This window comes from Bufo bufo, chromosome 1 (genome assembly GCF_905171765.1).
Source record: "Bufo bufo chromosome 1, aBufBuf1.1, whole genome shotgun sequence".
Lineage (NCBI taxonomy): Eukaryota > Metazoa > Chordata > Amphibia > Anura > Bufonidae > Bufo > Bufo bufo.
In genome coordinates, this window is record NC_053389.1 from 798,248,666 (window position 1) to 798,268,843 (window position 20,178).

At 40.1% G+C, this 20,178-nt stretch overlaps 1 protein-coding gene across 1 annotated transcript in view; it reads left to right on the forward strand.

Moving 5' to 3' along the window:
* LOC120988569 (venom factor-like) overlaps nucleotides 1-20,178 on the forward strand; it is a 117,913-nt gene that overhangs the window by 15,449 nt on the left and 82,286 nt on the right. Inside the window, exons 8-15 of the mRNA XM_040416103.1 lie at nucleotides 2,104-2,206; nucleotides 4,245-4,365; nucleotides 8,761-8,876; nucleotides 9,258-9,401; nucleotides 10,942-11,154; nucleotides 14,089-14,280; nucleotides 15,708-15,857; nucleotides 18,080-18,209. Coding sequence (XP_040272037.1) covers nucleotides 2,104-2,206; nucleotides 4,245-4,365; nucleotides 8,761-8,876; nucleotides 9,258-9,401; nucleotides 10,942-11,154; nucleotides 14,089-14,280; nucleotides 15,708-15,857; nucleotides 18,080-18,209 — 1,169 coding nt within the window. The remainder of the gene's footprint in view (nucleotides 1-2,103; nucleotides 2,207-4,244; nucleotides 4,366-8,760; nucleotides 8,877-9,257; nucleotides 9,402-10,941; nucleotides 11,155-14,088; nucleotides 14,281-15,707; nucleotides 15,858-18,079; nucleotides 18,210-20,178) is intronic.

A 20,178-nucleotide genomic window follows, 5' to 3' on the forward strand; every position in this document is an offset into this window, starting at 1 on the left:
GATCTGCATCTCTTCTGTGTTTTTGACCCGCATCTAGTTTTGGCTCAGACTAACTTATGGAAATAACTGATCAAATAACTTAAAGAGGACCTTTCACCGATTCTTACCCTATGAACTAACTATACAGACATGTGGAGCGGCGCCCGGGGATCTCACTGCACTTACTATTATCCCCGGGCGCCGCTCCGTTCTGCTGCTATGCCCTCCGGTATCTCCGTTCCCCAAGTTATGGTAGGCGGAGTCTGCCCTTGTTCTTCTGTAGCGCTGGCCAATCGCATTGCAGAGCTCACAGCCTGGGAGAAAATAACCTCCCAGGCTGTGAGCTCTGCGCTGCGATTGGCCAGCGCTAGAGCAGACTCCGCCTACCATAACTTAGGGACTGGAATCTCCGCCTACTATAACTTAGTGAGCGGAGATACCGGAGGGCATAACGGGAGAACGGAGCGGCGCCCGGGGATAATAGTAAGTGCAGTGAGATCCCCGGGCGCCGCTCTACATATCTGTATAGTTAGTTCATAGGGTAAGAATCGGTGAAAGGTCCTCTTTAAGTGAGAACTCAGCCTTATCACTTCTATTCATCTTTAAAGGTATTAACACTTAGAACATTAATAACATCTCTATAAGATATGCCTTAAATATCTGGTTGATTTGGGTCCTACCTCTCGTGTTGAGCACCTATCTGAGTCCCTTAACTATCAGAGACCACATTCTGACAGACAATGAGTAGTGGCTGCACATGCGGTTGGCTCTCACCAGTCACTTCTTTGGTACTTACAGAAACAGCCCTTTTCCACAAGGGTGCAGGTCCCACATCTATCAGACATTTAAATCATATTCCGATGATATGCCATGTATGTCCTCGGTGGGAATACTCCCTTGAAGTTTTTTAAGGTGGAAAGTCAACTTTATGTTGGAAGTTATATAATGGCACTAAGGTTCAGGATACAGAATGACTTAGGGAAGAGACAAGGAAATTGTTAATGAGGAAAATAAATATATGTGATGAGAATAAGGACTAACATATATATATATATATATATATATATATATATTTCTGGTAAAGAATGGCCATAAAGCCCTATAGAAGACCACAAAGCTCTTGCCTATTGGAGAACATGGTGGTAATGACTTCTCCATAGACGTCAATGCTGCCTGCTAAAGCAGATGTGAAAATGGCTTGGATAAACCATCTCAAGGACAGTGCACATTTTCTAGGCAGAGGTCTTATGAGGTGTTAAATAGATCTTATGATGGGATTGGGTAAAAGGGAAAAATGATAATGAATTTGTGTTTTCTCCTTGAGTTTTAGAAAAAGGAAGAAAAGGAGGAGAATAGGAGAAGAATCTAAGAATAAAAGTGGTATTGAATGCCATTGGAGTTTTTAGGCTCTCCTAGCCCAAATGTTTAGACATAACACAGCAGGGAAACCAGAAAAAGCATTGAACAAAGATATGACTAGAACAGGAGATGGTGTGTGAGTGGGAGGCTGTTTTGTTGCTATGAAGAGACAAATCTGTGATGCCAAGGGATGAGAGAATTATTAACAAGAAGGAGTGGTCGATTAGACAGGGAAGGTTTATGGGGAAGAGCACAGACCAATAGTGTGAGGCTTTGGCAGTTAACAGATCAATACTGCCTTTGGTTAAAGGAGTTCTCCTCAGGATAGGTTATCAATATCAAATCATTGGGGGGTATGACATCCGGGACCTCAGCTGATCAGCTGTATGAAAACGCTCTGTGAGCACTTAGGCCTCTTCCTAAGCCACATCACATTCATTGATCACATGAGCTAGGCGCAGCTTAGTCTCATTCATGTGAATGGGGATGAGCTGCAATACCAAGCACAGCCACTATCACATGGACAGTGCTTGACAAGCTGTGTGAAAGTCATGGAGCTCACCAGAGCTCTGGTGAGCACCACAGGTTCCTCAAACAGCTGACTTGCAGGGATGCCAAGAGGTGTCTACAGATGTCATGGCTTATTATATGCCAAATAGTGGCGGGCCATACATATCCAATGTGATTTGATGTGGAAGCAAAAGATTTGTCTAATTGACTACTGGAAACTCACTTCTATTGACCCAATATTTCTCCAATGCTTAGGTACATTTATAAGAAACCAGTTAACGGTCAAGCCTTTGTTATCTTTGGCCTAAAGAAGGACAATCAAAAGAGAGGTATCACAGACTCACTGAGAACAATTCAGGTACTGTAAAATAGTTTATTAAAAACTCTTATATTGAATGAATGAAAGGATATCAGGGTGTAGGCATTCAAACTTCAGAAAGTGTAATATGATTAACTAACTTGATTAGACCCAACCTTTTGTACCTTGGGAACCACATTCAACTTTAAATGATGTTCGAGACGCAGAGTAAAATCGAAAATGTAGGAAAGGCATATTAAATGTGGAGAAACAAGACATCATCAGTAGACTTGACTATTGTTATACCATTCAAATTGGCATAGTTAAGACATATCTGCAATAAATGAAATTGCCAATACCTGGTATAATAATTCAGGTCATATTTACCTGTTGATTATGGACCAGTGACCTAAGAAATGCAAAAAATGACCATAAAACTTCTGTTTGTTAATTGTAAAAAAAAATCTGAAGAAAGTTTAGCTGGATGGAAAGTGTTCTTAGAGGGATATTAAAAAGGGAAAAGATGATAAATTGGAGCAAGGGGAAGTGTAGATAAAGGGATCAAGCACGTATTAAGGGTGTGGGATTCATATAGGTTACTTGATTGTTGATGGCTAGAATGAGTCAGTATAACTGATGGAGAGGCAAGCTGACCAGACGTTAAGTCGTAGTATGATGACTTTTCTATCATATCAGTCTGTCAGACTCAGTGGTGTTTGATGGTGGTTGTAGTTATTAACTGTGATTAGAATGGCCACCACAAATTTAGTCTAAAGAAATTATTTTGGTGCTACCTGGACCTGGAAAGTCAGGGAGCAATCCATCCAAAAGATCAACTCTAAGAAAAACTACCGCTTTATGAAGATCAGTTTTTATAGGATAAATTATATTATATGCATTTTGGCCTCTTTTTTGAGAACCCAATCATCCAGGTCCTTCCAGGTGCAATCCATATTTTGGATGGTCGTTTTCATGAGGTTAGGGTAGAATGGGTTCAGAAAGAGGGGTCCAGAAAGCCAGAGCCTCAATTTTAAACACCAGGCTCATATAGTTGAGGAAAGTCTTTTCTTGACCGAAATGTACTTTACATGATATGAGCTTCTTCTGATATTGCTTGATCATTATATCTGGATCTTACTGATTTTCAATGTATTAATAAAATTGCAATGTATAATACAGCGAGTGCCATGGTGTTACCTTCTGTTGGATTTGGCATTTGCCCTACACTGGCACCATGCTTGGAAAATGGAGTGTAGGTGTCAGTTACGGTAATCTGTTGGGTTAAGAAAAATGTCATAGACAGGGAGATAAGTAGGTGGGAAAACCACAACATTCAGGTGAAGCATGCAAAAATGTTAATCTACTTGACAGTGTTTATGCCTTTATGCCTATATCTAGAGATGAGCTTTGGCGGTAAAAGCAGAATTGCGTTATGGTTTCCGTTACCACGGACCATAACGCAATTCTATGACAAAATGCATAATGGAATGCCTTTAGAGGCATTCAGCTATTCATTCCGTCATAATAGAAGTCTATGGGCTGCAAAATGGATCCATCCCGTTTCCGTTATCCAGTCCTTTACATAACGGAAACGTGACGGATCCGTTATGCAGGCCATAGACTTCTAATATGATGGAATGAATAACAGAATGCCTCTAAAGGCATTCCGTTATGTATTCCGTCATAGAATTGCATTATGGTCCGTGGTAATGGAAACCATAACGCAATTCTGCTTTTACCACCAAATGAAGCGTGAACGAGTTTCATAACATGAAATTCGCTCACCTCTACCTATATTCATTGCATTAGTTTTGTGTTTTACAGAGCAGCAAATGTAAATACTGCAATACATATTTTACTACTAGGGGGAGTATGTGTGATATTCCAAATAGGATTTTTATTCTGCTACAGCAATCTATGTGACTAGACATGGTATTACAAATTAAATTAATTAATTCCACAATAATTTGTGGTAATTTAGAACTATATGATTGTCCGAAATAACAATTTTATGTATGCTATGATATCATTGTCTTTATTTCACATCTAAAATATTCCTTAATTTTTTTCTTTTGGTTAATTATGTTTCCCTGTCTAGATTTCTGATGGAATAGGGGAAGAAGTAAAACTTCTAAGAGGAGACCTAATAAAGTCTGTCAACAAAGACGATTTGCTAGAGTACAAGCTCTACGTTTCGGTGACAGTCATCACTGACTTAGGTTTGGAAATTGCTTACTAAAAGAATCACATGATAAAATGTCTTCATGAGTGTGAAAGCTGAATAGTAAGATGGTGTGTTTTACGTCTGAAGTAAATGTTGGCGTTACACCCAACTCAAAGAGCATCATAGTTACATAGTTAATACGGTTGAAAAAAGACATAAGTCCATCAAGTTCAACCAAGGGACAGGTGGAGACTCAAATCTCAGAAGGAAGTGTGTCTCAGATTTCTACACGTTTTCATAAGCATTAATGTCATTTACTTTTAAGAATTCATCTAAACCCTTTTTAAAATTGTCCACTGTTCCTGCTGTGACCACGTCCTGAGGAAGTCTATTCCACAGATTCACAGTTCTTACAGTAAAGTAGCTTTGACGCTTCTAGAGACTGAACTTTTTCCTCTCCAGTCGGAGGGCATTTTACATGGAAGAGTTTTTCACCGTATTTTTTTTGTATGGCCCATTTATAGATTTGTACAGGTTAATCATGTCCCCCCTTAGAAGTCTCTTCTCTAGACAAAATAAATTCAATTCTTTTAATCTTTCTTCATAACTGAGACCCTCCATGCCACTTATTAGTTTAGTCACTCTCGTCTGTACTTTTTCCAGCCGCAGTGCGTCCTTTCTATGGACTGGTGCCCAGAACTGGACTGCATATTCCAGATGAGGCCACACTGACACTTTGTAAAGTGGTAATATTACATCCCTGCCCCGCGAGTCCATGCCTCTTATAATGCATGAAAATATCCTGGTGGCCTTAGAAGCAGCTGATTGACATTGTATGCTGTAATTTCATCTACCATCCAAAAGGACACCCAAATCCTTCTCTATAAGTGACTCCCCCAGTGCTCCATCACCTAGGACATATGAAGCACAGAGATTATTACTAGTGATGAGCGGCAGGGGTCATATTCGAATTTGCAATATTTCGCGAATATTTCGTAGAATATTCGTCGAATATTTCGTAGAATATTCGTCGAATATTCGCAAATTCGAATATTCGTTATATTCTACGATTCTTTTTAATCCAAAAATCGGCAAGGTAATGATCGGGTAATATGCGAATTTTCAAATTTTTATTGCGAATTTTTCAACTTTTAGACAAAGAATATTATAGCACTATATTAGCTAAATTGCTCTATATTCATTTTTTTTCCCGAATATTCGCTATATTGCTATAACTTTGTTTTTTAGAATATTCGTAATATTCTAAAACAAGAATATATAGCAATATAGCGAATATTCGAAAAAAACGAATATAGAGCAATTTAGCTAATGTAGTGCTATAATCTTCTTTGTCTAATGGTTGTAATTTTTTTGTAATCTGAAGATCAGATTGGAAAAAAATTACAACTATAAAAAAAAAGATTATAGCACTATATTAGCTAAATTGCTCTACATTCATTTTTTTTTGAATATTCGCTATATTGCTAAAACAAGAATATATAGCAATATAGCGAATATTCGAAAAAAAAAGAGCAAAATTCGCAAACAACACTACTCCTAAAGTCAAGTATATTGCAGCCTTCTTATTGGCCCACAAGCTAGAAGCAGGGAGGGATCATGTATACTGATTTTTTTTTTAAAAATCGAATATAAAAAAAAAAAAAAAAAGAATATTCGAAATTACGAATATTCGAAATATTCGCGAATTTTCGAAGTACCTATATTCGCGATAAAAATTGGAAATTCGAATATTTGTGATCAACACTAATTATTACTACTAAGATGCATAACTTTACATTTATCCACATTAAACCTCATTTGCCAAGTTGATGCCCAATCACTCAGAGTGTTTAAGTCAGCTTGTAGTATATGGACATCTTCCATAGACTGTACAGTACTACACAGCTTAGTGTCATCTGCAAAAATAGATATGGTGCTATTAATCCCATCCTCAATATCATTAATAAATAAATTAAATAATAGAGGGCCCAACACTGAACCTTGGGGTCACTACTTATAACCCTGGACCATTCTGAATAGGAATCATTGATCACCACTCTCCGGACATGGTACTTCAGCCAGTTTTCAATCCAATTACAAACTATACTTTCCAAGCCTATAGGTCTATAGTTACCTGTGAAGGACCTAGATCCTTTTTTGAATACGGGCACCACATTTGCATTGCGCCATTCACTTGGCAAGGTACCAGTACCTAGAGAATCTTTAAAAATTATAAACAGGGGCACAGCAATGACTGAACTGAGCTCTTTTAGCACTCTTGGGTGTAATCCATCTGGACCCGGAGCCTTGTTCACATTTACTTTATTTAACTTGTCTTGGACCATATCTACAGTTAGCCAATTCAATATATTACTGGATGTACTAACAGCCCCAGCACCACAGATATCAGCTCCTTTCTCTTCTTTTGTATACACAGAGCTAAAAAAACATTTAGTAACTCTGCCTTTTCCTTATCTTCAGTGACTACCTCCCCCTTACCATTATTTAGGGACCTACCTGCTCGAACCTTGGTTTTTTAGCATTTATATATTTAAATCATTTTTTGGGATTTTTTTTTTGCTCTCTTCAGCCACCTGCTGTTCATTTTGTATTTTTGCTAATTTTATCTCCTTTTTACAGATTTTATTAAGCCCTTTGTAATCTTCAAACGCTACAGCTGACCCCTCAGATTTGTATTTTTTAAATGCCCTTTTTTTGTCTTTTATTGCGCTTTTTACACTGTAAGCCATGGGAGGTTTTATTTTAGCTGTTTATACTTGTTACCTAAAGGAATACATTTTTTGTGCAATTACTCAATGTGGATTTAAAGCTCTCCCATTTATCCTCAGTATTATTATGTGACAGTAGCTGCTCCCGGTCTATGCCCTGAAATGCTGCCCTCAACCCAGGGAAATTACCATCAACATCTTTGCTCTACGGCCCCCACAGGTGGTAGTTATGAAGGTGACAATACAACTTAGTGTAGGCCACAGAGTCCCTCCACATGGTGTGCACCCTGTACATCAGCATGGACATAGGCCGTTGGTCCTTCCATGTGACGCACCCTTATGCATCACAGTGATCAGGTGTTACTCTCTACTAGCCAAATCTATATGCTATATATTTGCTGACTGTCTCTCCTCAGCAAATCCCAGCACACCATCCTCTACATTGTTGTTTTTACTGTGCCAACCTGGTCTATCATCCTCCAGACTTGGGCCATTAAAGGTCTGATGACTTGTGGTTGGAAGGGGTAGGAAGCGCTATGGTTGGTTGCCCTTGTTTAGCACTCACCCTTGGCTACTGGTGTTCTGCTCCAAATTCTATCTAGGTCCTAAGTACCTAGCATAGTGCATCAATTTGCGACTTTTACTTACCTTCACTTCCTAGCTAACTACCCCACAGATTTCCTGGTCCTCTCAATATGAGTGACTGTGACATTCCTGCAGTGGTTTCTGTATGCTCTGACCCTGAGGTCATTGACAATAAATGGGGACATCCTAGGCGTGACCCCCATGCTGACCCATGCATCAGTCCAGTGTTGAGGCCTGCGTGGCAATTAACCCCTTGCTTCTGGCACATGCCTGCAATTTTCATTGCAGGTTCTCAAAAAAATGCAGTTTTCCTGAAACAAAATTCGATTTCATATATACACACTGATGCACTGTCCCAACATATAGAGGAAATATATCCTAGCCGAGTAGACTTAGGAAAGCAGACATAGTTTTTTACAATAAGGAATTGTCCAACTTAGAAAACAGTTTTTCACACAACCGGTTAAAGGGGTTATCCAACCCCTATAATGACCACCCCAATGCTCAGAACACTCGTATACATTATACTTACCTGCTCCCGGGCACCTGCGATGCTCCGGATCCCTGCATGGCCGCCACTGCATCTCCCTGTTGCTCGGATCGTGCTGGGGAGAAGATAAGTATAATGTATATGAGGGGCCTGGAATTTGGGGGGGGGGGTCATTATAGGGGTTGGATAACCCCTTTAAGGAAATCTACATTAAATGAGGGGGTCCTTTATTAAGGATCCTTATGTCTTGGCCTGAATGGAGAGCACTTACAAAGAGTGTCTCTCTGGAGGACCTGTGCTGTCCTGCATTATACAGACAATCCATTGATTTGAATGTAAACTGCATAATGCTTATTTTCACCTGTGGTGGCACTGCATGGAAACTAAACATTGCCAGGTCTACCACAGATTCCAGCTGATCACTCGTGGTTCCTGCAAAGGACCCTTCTACTCCAAAGCAGAGGATCTCTCTAATGGCCATGGTTTGAAATACGATTGGCCTCATGTACTATTCATCAAAAGCATAGGTAGAATATATCAGTCCAGGAGAAGAGTGCATCAGGAGATCTTCGTTGGAGTGATATGAGATAAATTATTTTTCTATTAGAAAATTTTATGCAAATGAATGCAATTCTTTCCATTACAGGCACTGACTTTGTAGAAGCGGAGTTGGATGACATTCACATTGTGAAATCTCCATATGAAATTATCTTTAGCAGAACATCCAAGTATTTTAAGCCTGGAATGCCACTTGATCTTGAGGTTTGTATTTTTGCTCTATATGATATTTACAGTACAGCATGCTATTATGAAGCAAGATTTAGCCCGTCTGATGGAATTGTCCAAAGATTTCAATGCAAGAGGCTACCTATTGCCCTCTACTTAGCTGCATCCGAATCCTATGCTGTCGTGGACTACATGGCAAAAAGTCAGAACCGAGCCACTTGTCAAGCAGAATAAGAAAAACTACAACATCCAATTGAAGTGGTTTGCAGCTCGCTCATGTGATTGGTTGTCAGGTTGCCAAACCTAGCAAAAAGCCTTCAGCTATTAGAAGACCACGAGGGATCTCCACAAAGAAACAGTTGGGTAAAAACTTTTGGGTTTACTGTTAATGGTTTTTCATTTTTTGCTTCCATGTAGCTTATGGTAAACAACCCAGATGGTTCTCCTGCAAGAAACATCATGGTGGTGGCAAACCAAAAGGACCAAGGTATAACTAATCAAGATGGAGTGGTGAGACTGAGATTGAACATGGCCGCAAATATAAACTCTTTAAAAATATCCGTGAGTATTATTTTACTATTAATACAATATTCTGGTTGACATTGTTTTGGTTGCAGTGGATAATTGAGGCTATGATGGTCCATATGGTCTTAAAATCATGACATAGTACATTGCAACTGCAGGTCAACCTGGTAGTAACAGGGTGATAGCCTCCTCTTGGTCTTCCTCAACTTTACAAAGGTACTGCATTTTTCCTAGATGGCCATGGGCTCCAAAACACATTAGGCCAAATTATTTGCCCTGGTTTACCTGATCTGTGTCTTTTATCTATCCTACACCTAAACTTTGGGAAAATAAGTATTACAGTTATAACTTATTTATTTTATGACCCTAATTAGAAGGCTGATACCAGTGTTTACTGAGGTGACACCAGATGGGAAGGGGTCCCACTGCTTAATGGGTTGTATTATCAGCCAATCACTACGGCATAATCATGGTCACCTGATGTACCACTTATTCTACTAACATTACATCTACTAATATGAATGGGTTAAGCTGGCACTGCTTGTACATGGTCCAACAGCGGTATAGTAGGGATGGTAGTATGGGCTCGCCCTAAATAACATGTTCTGGAGAGGTATAATGTAGCAAAAATGGCAAAAAATAAAAAAGGCATTTTTTTTTCCATTTTGATATATAATAGGAATAATTTTGAGTGAACAGTATGATTATGGTAATGGTTTTGGTTTTGTTGGCATTTTTTTTTCCTTTGGTATTTTTTTTCTTATTTGTATTTTATTATTTATCTTTACTTATTTTTTATTTTTTTTAAAATTTTACACATAATATGTACCCTAAGAGATCATAAGAAGTACTCTGGGGGGCACTTTAAAGACCTCTGGAAATATAGACACTTTTTTTTTTATATATCGCACATTTCCACTGTAATTGGGTCACCCAAAGGAGCCTCAGTTAAAGGAGAAACCTACCCCCTAATTGTGGCACTGTACACATGCAGAACTTATCTGGCTCTGCAGCGCTGCTCTGCCTTAGATTTTACTGACTATTATGTGATTGCCGGGTCCTATAGAGGAATAGAGGAACCGACATAGCCTCTTCCTCTTCTCACTGCATACCACTCATTAAACGCTATGTACCAATGAAAGAAGATAGCAGAAGTGGTCATAAATCATGGGGGACCCAGCCTGCACCTGCTAGATTGCAGGAACAGGAGCTTTCATTCCACACCATAAGTTTACGGAGCTTGGTCGCCAATAGGTTAAGAAGGTAATTTCTGGTTTTGTCATTACAAGTGTTAAAATGTTGTGGAAAGTTTAAAAGTTATCCCCTATCCACAGGATAGGGAATAGCTAACTGATCGCTGGTGGTCCTAACCCTAAAACGCCCACCGATCCCAAGGATAAGGGTCCCTTTGATCCGATAAAGTGGCAGTTCAACCATGCTCTATTCCTTCTCTATGGGACAGCAGGGGCTTCAAGGGTTTGCACCACAGGTGGCTGGAACAAGGGCAAACAATAGTTTAAGAACAATCCCCATCCAAAAGTCTTTGTCTCATTCTGCTGTATTAACAAATCCATAGGTGAGAACAGATGTGCCCGGGTTAGCAGACAACATGCAGGCATCTGGAGAAACAACAGTGGTGGCCTATAAATCATTAAGTGGACAAGGCAACTACCTTCACATTGAAGTCCCAAATAATGTCGTGGAACCCAATACACAAATTTTTATCAATTTTAATATCTTGAATACAAATGTTGCAGTCCAGAATCAGATCAACCATTTCACCTACTTGGTAAGTAAACTTTGGTTCAATAACTACCAAATAGAGTACTACATAGACTACTGCTCAAAATCATGTATGAAGCTATTATCTGTGTGTTGGTATAATGTGAGCGCTGTAAGGTGGTATTGTGTGATTCTTTTGTGTTATGCCACTGTTATTTGGGCACCATGCAGGATATTAGGCTCCATGAAGATTCTAGTCCTTGTATCATGATGGGCTTAGCCCAACAGAGTAACATCGCAGTGGCAGGGTACGAAACTAATCATACCGCATTGTTAACTTTCTGCATGTTACAGTAATTAATGTGTAAAACATCTATTGGAAAAGAATCTATTGGAAAAAAAATTACTTACATCTATTTCCATGAATCTATTGGAAAAAAAATTACTTTTATAAGATTAATTGTTTTTGAGAAAAAATGAAACCATTTAGTTTAAACTTGTGCTTTTTTGGATTTATTCACTTCAATAAAATCCATGAGATTTTGGATTTGGTTTAAAGGTTAAATATGTAATTGTAGGAATTAAAGTTAGCTTTATTAATATGCACTATTAATCATTCATTCCTTTGTTCATTTTTTGTGGGCTGGATGGAAAATTGACCAATGGAATGAATGAGCAGTGCATATTAATGGGACACCCTTTGTCATGGCACCTTTAAAGCGTACCTGATCTTTCAAAAAAAGTTTGTATAATGGCTGTTCTTCTTTATATTATGAAGGGACAGGTCTTTTGGGACTTCCCTTGTGTCTCTTTCAGCCATATTATTCCCTGGTTCAGCTGCATAGCTAGATGCATTACACTCAGAAGCAGGGGGTGTCTCTCTTCTCTGGAATCTGGCAGCACTGTGCTGCTGTGATGTCCTTTCTTTTACTTCCTACTATGTTTGTTTTCAACTCCAGCGCTGACAGAACAAATAAGGAGGGAGAAATCACACTTACAGACACTCAGTAGGCTCCTATAATCTTCAAAAGCTGTTTAGAAGCAGCATTTTTATCAGCCTCAGCTAGCTCCAAAATCTTCCTATTTCCTGTGAGCCATTTTCTGTGTCTCTGTTACTAAGGTTGGATCTTGCCTGGACAGGCAGTGGACTGTAAATTAGGCAGTGGTCATGACTTTACAGCATTTTTCAGATGGATGCAGGTAGATTTTTTTTTTAATAAATGGGTTTATAACTTGCTATTTACATCAGTCTCCATTAAAATGAAATGAAAATGTGTAAAAGTACAGTGACTCTTTAACAGTTCAATGCGTTGAATTAAACTTGTATATTAATGCAGTAAAATACGTTGAATTAAACAGGTGTATTATCAATATTAAAATACATTGAATTAAACTGGTACATTAATGCAGTAAAATATGTTTCATTAAAGTTATATATAAATTATATAAAATGTGCTGAAATAAACTGGTATATTAATGCAGTAAAATGCGCTGAATTAAAATTGAAATTGGCTTTAAGAAAGAAAAGGGCACAATTGAGCAGCATATCCCATGTGGAAAAAAAGTCTGGCTGATCATGGACAGAAAAAAAATGTATGTTGCAGTCACTGCAGGATTCATGTAAGTGCATTACATGAACAGCTCTAGCTGCCGTCACACTCAGAGTACTCTCCGCTCTCCTACAGTATACCTCTCTACTGATAAAACACGGACTTTTCTACCTATTTATTTAATCTACTGTACCTAACTAAATATATCCCTAAACTATCCCCGCAACACTCTAAGACTGGTGCCGTCTGTAATTTGTATCTGCCAGAGCGGCCAGACAATCCTCTCACATTGCTGGATGATCTCACAATGGTGTCTGTGCTTCTGAGCTAGCCCAGAACCTGAAGGACTAGCCAATATCCAGCTCATCTGATTGACTGGCAGACTGTTAGCCAATCAAGGTGGCTATGGGCAAGCCCTCCTCCCTCCCGTGGTCACATGATGCTTTCATATGGAAGTTTAGGGTTTCCTACTGGCCAGTAGACCACCACCATATCCCATATTACCAGCAGGAGGCCAATGCTGGTATATAATTTGTACTGACTACAGTATTTGCTGGCAATTTTCTCTTCATAAGTCAAAGAGGTATGAGATGTCCTACTAATGGCTCTATCTAAGGCTCTATAGCAGCTAGAGATATGAGCCACAGCTTGTTCCAAAGATGAGAAATGTTTTGATAAATTCAATTCGACTGCTTCGCCAAACTTCAACAAGAAATTCGTTTTTTTTTTACAAATTGCTTTGTCAAGAATTGCTTTCCATTGTATGGAGCCAGTGCAATGACAGGGAACAGCAATTGTGCCACCTCCCTTCACTTAACCCCTCACATCTGTGACTCAAATTCAGTCTTTCAGTCTTCCAGGAGTTAATCGGGGGTTAAAATAATACTCATCTCATCCACTTGCTCGGGGAGATGCAGTCCGCTCCTGTCTTGATTGAAAAAAGCCCGCCACGTGACCTGCGGCCAGCTTGATGATGCCACCATGTGATAACGCTGGGAGCACGTGGTGACATAATCAGTGACGTCACCGCGTGCGCCAAGCGTGATCACATGGTGAAGTCATCACGCTCGCCACAGGTCCTTTGGTGGTTTTTCTTCAATCAAGATGGGAGTGGACAGCTACTCCAAAAGAAAGTGGATGAGGTGAGTATTAATAAAAAAATTTCAGACACCATTTTAGGAAAAATTGATTCATTGACACAAAGTGCAAGGAAATTAAACTTCGTGACAAATCAAATTTTTCCTGAAATTCGTATTGAAGTCCACTTAAGATACTTCAATTCACTCAACACTAACTGAAAAACTACTGGGATTGTGAGCTGCAATACAGCCCCAAATATAATCTTTAGAAATCAGATCAGGAGTGAGATCTGCAGGTATTAGATTGGATTGCAATGTTAGAGCTGATATACAATCATTGATATGTGATACCATGACTTCCTACTTTTCCAGATACTAAGCAAAGGCCGAATAATGAAAGTGGGCAAGTATAGTCGTCTGGGTGGCCAGAACCTGGTCAGCGTGCCACTGCTCATCACTGAGGACTTGATGCCATCATTCCGTATTGTTGCATATTACACTGTTAACAGAGAGATAGTCTCTGACTCCCTGTGGGTGCACATGGTGGAAGATTGTATAGGAACGGTAAGATAACACATTTTAAAAATGATCTATTAATGAGACTGTCTCTCAACAAATCATCTGTATTTTATTAATTCACCATTTGTATAAACATTCATTAAAATATTATTAAAAGATACATCAAAATATTGTACATTAATTATTGACCCAGGTATATATCATGCGGAGCGCACACATAAAAAAAAAATAATAAAAATATAAAAAGTGGCCACACAGACTTGTTGCAACTGTGTTTTTGGATGGTAGTTCATTCAAATTCAAATCACCCCCCTTTTCCCAAAATAAAAATAAAAGAACTAAAAATAAATAAAAAAATTACACATCATGGGTGTCGCGATGTGGGAAAACGCCCATAATATAAAAATATATTCCCCATATGGCAAACAGCAAAACAGAAAAAAAACATCCAAATGGCCGATTCGCAGTTTTTTGGTCGCTTCATTATCTACAAAATTGTTTATAAAAAGTGATCAAAAAGTCATACACACCCCAGAATGGTATCAATGAAAAGTTCAGATCGCCCCACCAACAATGAGCCCCCAGACAGCTCCGTACACATAATTCCAAAAAAGTTATAGGGGTCAAAATATGGCGACAAAAAAAAAAAAAAATTCCCACTTTTTAATTTTTTTATCACTTTAAAAATGCAAGAAACACTATACATATAAGATATCGCTGGATTCGTACTGACCTGTAGAATTAAAAGTAACCAGTTATTTTTATCGTACATCGAATGCCTTAAATAAAAAACCTATAAAACTGTGGCGGAATTGCTTTTTTTTTGCAATTTCACCCCATTTGGAATTTTTTTCCCGTTTCTCACTACATCATATGCAATATTAAATGGTGGCATTGGAAAGTACAACAGGGAGCACAAAACAAAAACTCTGGGCGTGAAAGAGTTAGTAGGTGTGAGGAGACTTATAGGCCGGCCATACATGTCTCCTCTGGAATTTTGGGAAGAGTCCAAGGAGAAATCCTGACTTAGGCCTCTTACCCAGTTAAGACAGAACTCTCTGCTCTGCACTGATGAGAGGCAATCACCCCGAAACATCTGTCTGCAGATGAGGTGCTGGCTTATATAATATCCGAGTCATGTCTCAAGGCCTATTTAAAGTTTTGAGCAATGACTTATAGGAAAGCTGCCTTACATCTTGTGGCATCAGAGGCAGAGCTTGTTAAGACCTTATTTGCATCCCTTTCTTCCCCCAAAATAGGAAGAAAAACACTTGGTCAATAAGGCTCAAAACAGGCTGTTCAATAAGGGGTTAAAGTTGACCTCTAATCGGATGAGATGGTTCAAACCAGAAGACCGCCAACATACCAGAACCTTAATATTTTGCATTGCATGGGGAATTTTTTAGATCCCATCTATTCATTCTTTTGAAACTCACAGCTAATTGTATTTCTATGCTTCTTCTGATCCACAGCTGACCCTGCAGACCGACAGAAACATTGCAAAACCTCAAGATCTAGTAAAACTGACTGTAAAAGCAAATTATAATTCCACCATTGCACTGGTGGCAGTCGATAAAGGTGTCTTCACAGTAAACAGCAAGTATAAACTGATTCAAAGAAAGGTGAGAAGCTGTAGATATGTTGACGTCTCAAAACTATAAAGAGAAATGTACACTGCTCAAAAAAATAAAGGGAACACAAATGTAACACATCCTAGATCTGAATTAATTAAATATTCTTCTGAAATTCTTTGTTCTTTATATAGTTGAATGTGCTGACAACAAAATCACACAGAAATTAAAAAATGAAAATCAAATTTTTCAACCCATGGAGGTCTGGATTTGGAGTCACCCTCAAAATTAAAGTGGAAAAACACACTACAGGCTGATCTAACTTTGATGTAATGTCCTTAAAACAAGTCAAAATGAGGCTCAGTAGTGTGTGTGGCCTCCATGTGCCTGTATGACCTCCCTACAACGCCTGTGCATGCTCCTGATGAGGTGGCGGACGGTCTCCTGAGGGATCTCCTCCCAGACCTGGACTAAAGCATCTGCCAACTCCTGGACAGTCTGTGGTGCAACGTGACGTTGGTGGATAGAGCGAGACATGATGTCCCAGATGTGCTCAATTGGATTCAGGTCTGGGGAACGGGCAGGCCAGTCCATAGCATCAATGCCTTAGTCTTGCAGGAACTGCTGACACACTCCAGCCACATGAGGTCTAGCATTGTCTTGCATTAGGAGGAACCCAGGGCTAACCGCACCAGCATATGGTCTCACAAGGGGTCTGAGGATCTCATCTCGGTACCTAATGGCAGTCAGGCTACCTCTGGCGAGCACATGGAGAGCTGTGCGGCCCTCCAAAGAAATGCCACCCCACACCATTACTGACCCAATGCCAAACCGGTCATGCTGGAGGATGTTGCAGGCAGCAGAACGTTCTCCACGGCATCTCAAGACTCTGTCACGTCTGTCACATGTGCTCAGTGTGAACCTGCTTTCATCTGTGAAGAGCACAGGGCGCCAGTGGCGAATTTAATAATCTTGGTGTTCACTGGCAAATGCCAAACGTCCTGCACGGTGTTGGACTGTAAGCACAACCCCCACCTGTGGACGTCGGGCCCTCATATCACCCTCATGGAGTCTGTTTCTGACCGTTTGAGCAGACACATGCACATTTGTGGCCTGCTGGAGGTCATTTTGCGGGGCTCTGGCAGTGATCCTCCTGTTCCTCCTTGCACGAAGGCGGAGGTAGCGGTCCTGCTGCTGGGTTGTTGCCCTCCTACGGCCTCCTCCATGTCTCCTGATGTACTGGCCTGTCTCCTGGTAGCGCCTCCATGCTCTGGACACTACGCTGACAGACACAGCAAACCTTCTTGCCACAGCTCGCATTGATGTGCCATCCTGGATAAGCTGCACTACCTGAGCCACTTGTGTGGGTTGTAGACTCCGTCTCATGCTACCACTAGAGTGAAAGCACCGCCAGCATTCAAAAGTGACTAAAACATCAGCCAGGAAGCATAGGAACTGAGAAGTGGTCTGTGGTAACCACCTGCAGAACCACTCCTTTATTGGGGGTGTCTTGCTAATTGCCTATAATTTCCACCAGTTGTCTATCCCATTTGCACAATAGCATGTGAAATTGATTGTCACTCAGTGTTGCTTCCTAAGTGGACAGTTTGATTTCACAGAAGTGTGATTGACTTGGAGTTACATTGTGTTGTTTAAGTGTTCCCTTTATTTTTTTGAGCAGTGTATATATCACTCTCCTGATGTGGTTATGCAACAATTTACCACAGAGCATAGAGACCTAGGGGGTCATTTACTAACCTGAAATACGTCTATATTAGCGTATATTATTCCTTTGCAACTTTTCCCCGCTCATGCCAGGTCTAAAAAATGGGGAGGGCTGGTAGGCCAGTCTCATTTACCATTTTCTAGGCTTGTTTTAGGCGTAGAACATGGTCTAAATGTAAGACAGCAAGGAAGCTATCTTACATTTAGAAGCGGCGGTGGATCCACCGAAGTTACGGTATGTAGAGACCGGCACCTCTACATAACTCTGGCAGATCCACCAACAGCTTTAGGGGATATTAAGACCAGCATCTAAAATGGCAGTCTTAATAAATGACCCCCCTAGTGTCAAAGTGAAGCTGTAGCCAAAAAGATAGGGTCCTCAAACGTTTGTAGATAACAAATAAGTAGGAATAAGTTGGACAATGTGAATATACCAAATGCAGGGTGAATCCAAGAAGTTGTTGACCATACCAAAACCCATCATATCCATTTACATTATTGATGACATTTATGATGACAAGCTTATATGGTTCTTATTTGCCTCTCAGGTATGGGAAATCGTGGATAAATCTGACCTTGGATGTGGTCCAGGAAGTGGTGCTGATAATATGGGAGTATTTTACGATGCTGGACTGGCTGTACAGACAAATTTTGGAATGACCACTAAAGAGAGATCCGGTAATTGTGAATGATGGCTTTCCTTTGTAGGGTTTGTCATAGTGGCACAGTGGTTTTCATTGTCATCTTGCAGTACTAGGTCTGGGGTTTAAAAGGAACTGGTCAGAACACATTTGCCTCCCAAACAACCACCAGTACCTGACTAGTAGTGATGGACGAACATCTGCCGGGACGGTTCGCGAACCGCAAGTTCACGGCGGGTCCCATTCATTTTAACGGCAGGCGAACCTGAAAAACCTTCAGCTGATATTTGCAGCCAAGAAATAATTACTAGAAGTGCGCAAATAGTCCCACAACATGGACAGTGACATACCAGATGTATTATTCAAATTTGCGATCTCCATTCATAATTATTTTCAATGCGAAATATCGGCAATATAATTTTCACGTACGCTCATGCGCAAATGCACTATACAGTACCCAAATGCACTATAAAGAAAGTATATTGGTATATAACACCCCGCTTCAATCAGTTTTTTTGGGGGGCGACTGGTATATCACACCAGTAGAAATGATTTGTTTCAATAACGCTTGTCCCTCTATATACCTGCAGTATCGCAGCAGAACCGCACACAACTGCCGCACAATACAAATGCTCTATAATATACTGTCTAACATAACATGTACAAGGAAGGCAATCCATTAGAATATATATGAAGATAAAACGTAACCTTTAATAATGTTACTATGAGGGTCCATTCACACGTCCGTAAGTGTTTTGCGGATCTGCAAAACACGGACACCTGCAATGTGCATTCCGCAATTTGCGGACCGCACATCGCCGGCACGATAATAGAAAATGCCTATTCTTGTCTGCAATTGCGGACAAGAATAGGACATGTTATATTTTTTTTTGCGAAAATGGAAGCACGGATGGGGAAGTGAGGATCCGCAAATGTGGATGCGGACAGCACATTCCGGCCCCATTGAAAATTAATGGGTCTGCACCCGTTCCGCAAAATTGCAGAACGGATGCGGACACATTTTGCGGACGTGTAAATGGAAATGATATCCCTCAATATGAAAATTAATTCAATGATTCAAGTTAAGCAAAAAGCATAGATGTGGTCGGCAATAACAAGTGCTCGGCGGCACCAAATCAGAAACCATATGTCCTACCACAATCCGGGGGGTTCCAGTGCACATCCATGAATCCCGGAGGGAAAGCAAAAACCATCTATCCCTGGGCTAGATGATGATGTGGTATTGAAGGAAAGGGTGGGCAAAGAACTGTCCCTGATATTGCCCTACAGGGGGTGCTATTCTGGCCCTGATAACCTAACCACAGACCACCCGCCCTGATAAGAGCGACCCCGTCCGGAACCTTACCCTATATAAAAATGGCCCTGGTAAGCCCCTAGCCCCTAGGCCCCTGACTTCCAGGTGATCATTATGTAGATCTATGTGTTTTGACTCATTATAAAAGTATATTATAAGTATATCGCACCCCTCTGTGTATCACACATATAGATAGCACACCTATACCAGTCCTTAACAGGACTTTTGTGGCCCTATTAGCTAGCGTTTGGTGTCCCTAACAGCCTGTCCTTATTTATCCACACATTAGACAGGCTGTCTAGACCTGCTCCAGATTTATCATGGTGGCTCGGGCTGGATGATTACCGCTGTGCAAGATACAGACACTTTTTTCTAATTTTATGCCAGTTATTGGTTGGCTTACTTTAAGACTGTATTTTATGCCAGAATTGTAGTGTAATATAGATCATTTCCTCTTGTACCACATTTTTGCCAAAACCTAGGAGTACTCACATTAGTGGACCACAGTTTCAAGCCATAGTGTAGTGCAGGGTCTGAAGGGAGGTGCATGACATGAAGATTCACATATCCCCAAAACAGAAATCTATGTTGGGTGTTCCTCCCTCATACCCCCGAGTATTAAGCATAAAACAATGGAAAGTATCATTTGGGTCTTTCTGGATTAACTATTAATACTGTAAATGTATCTTTG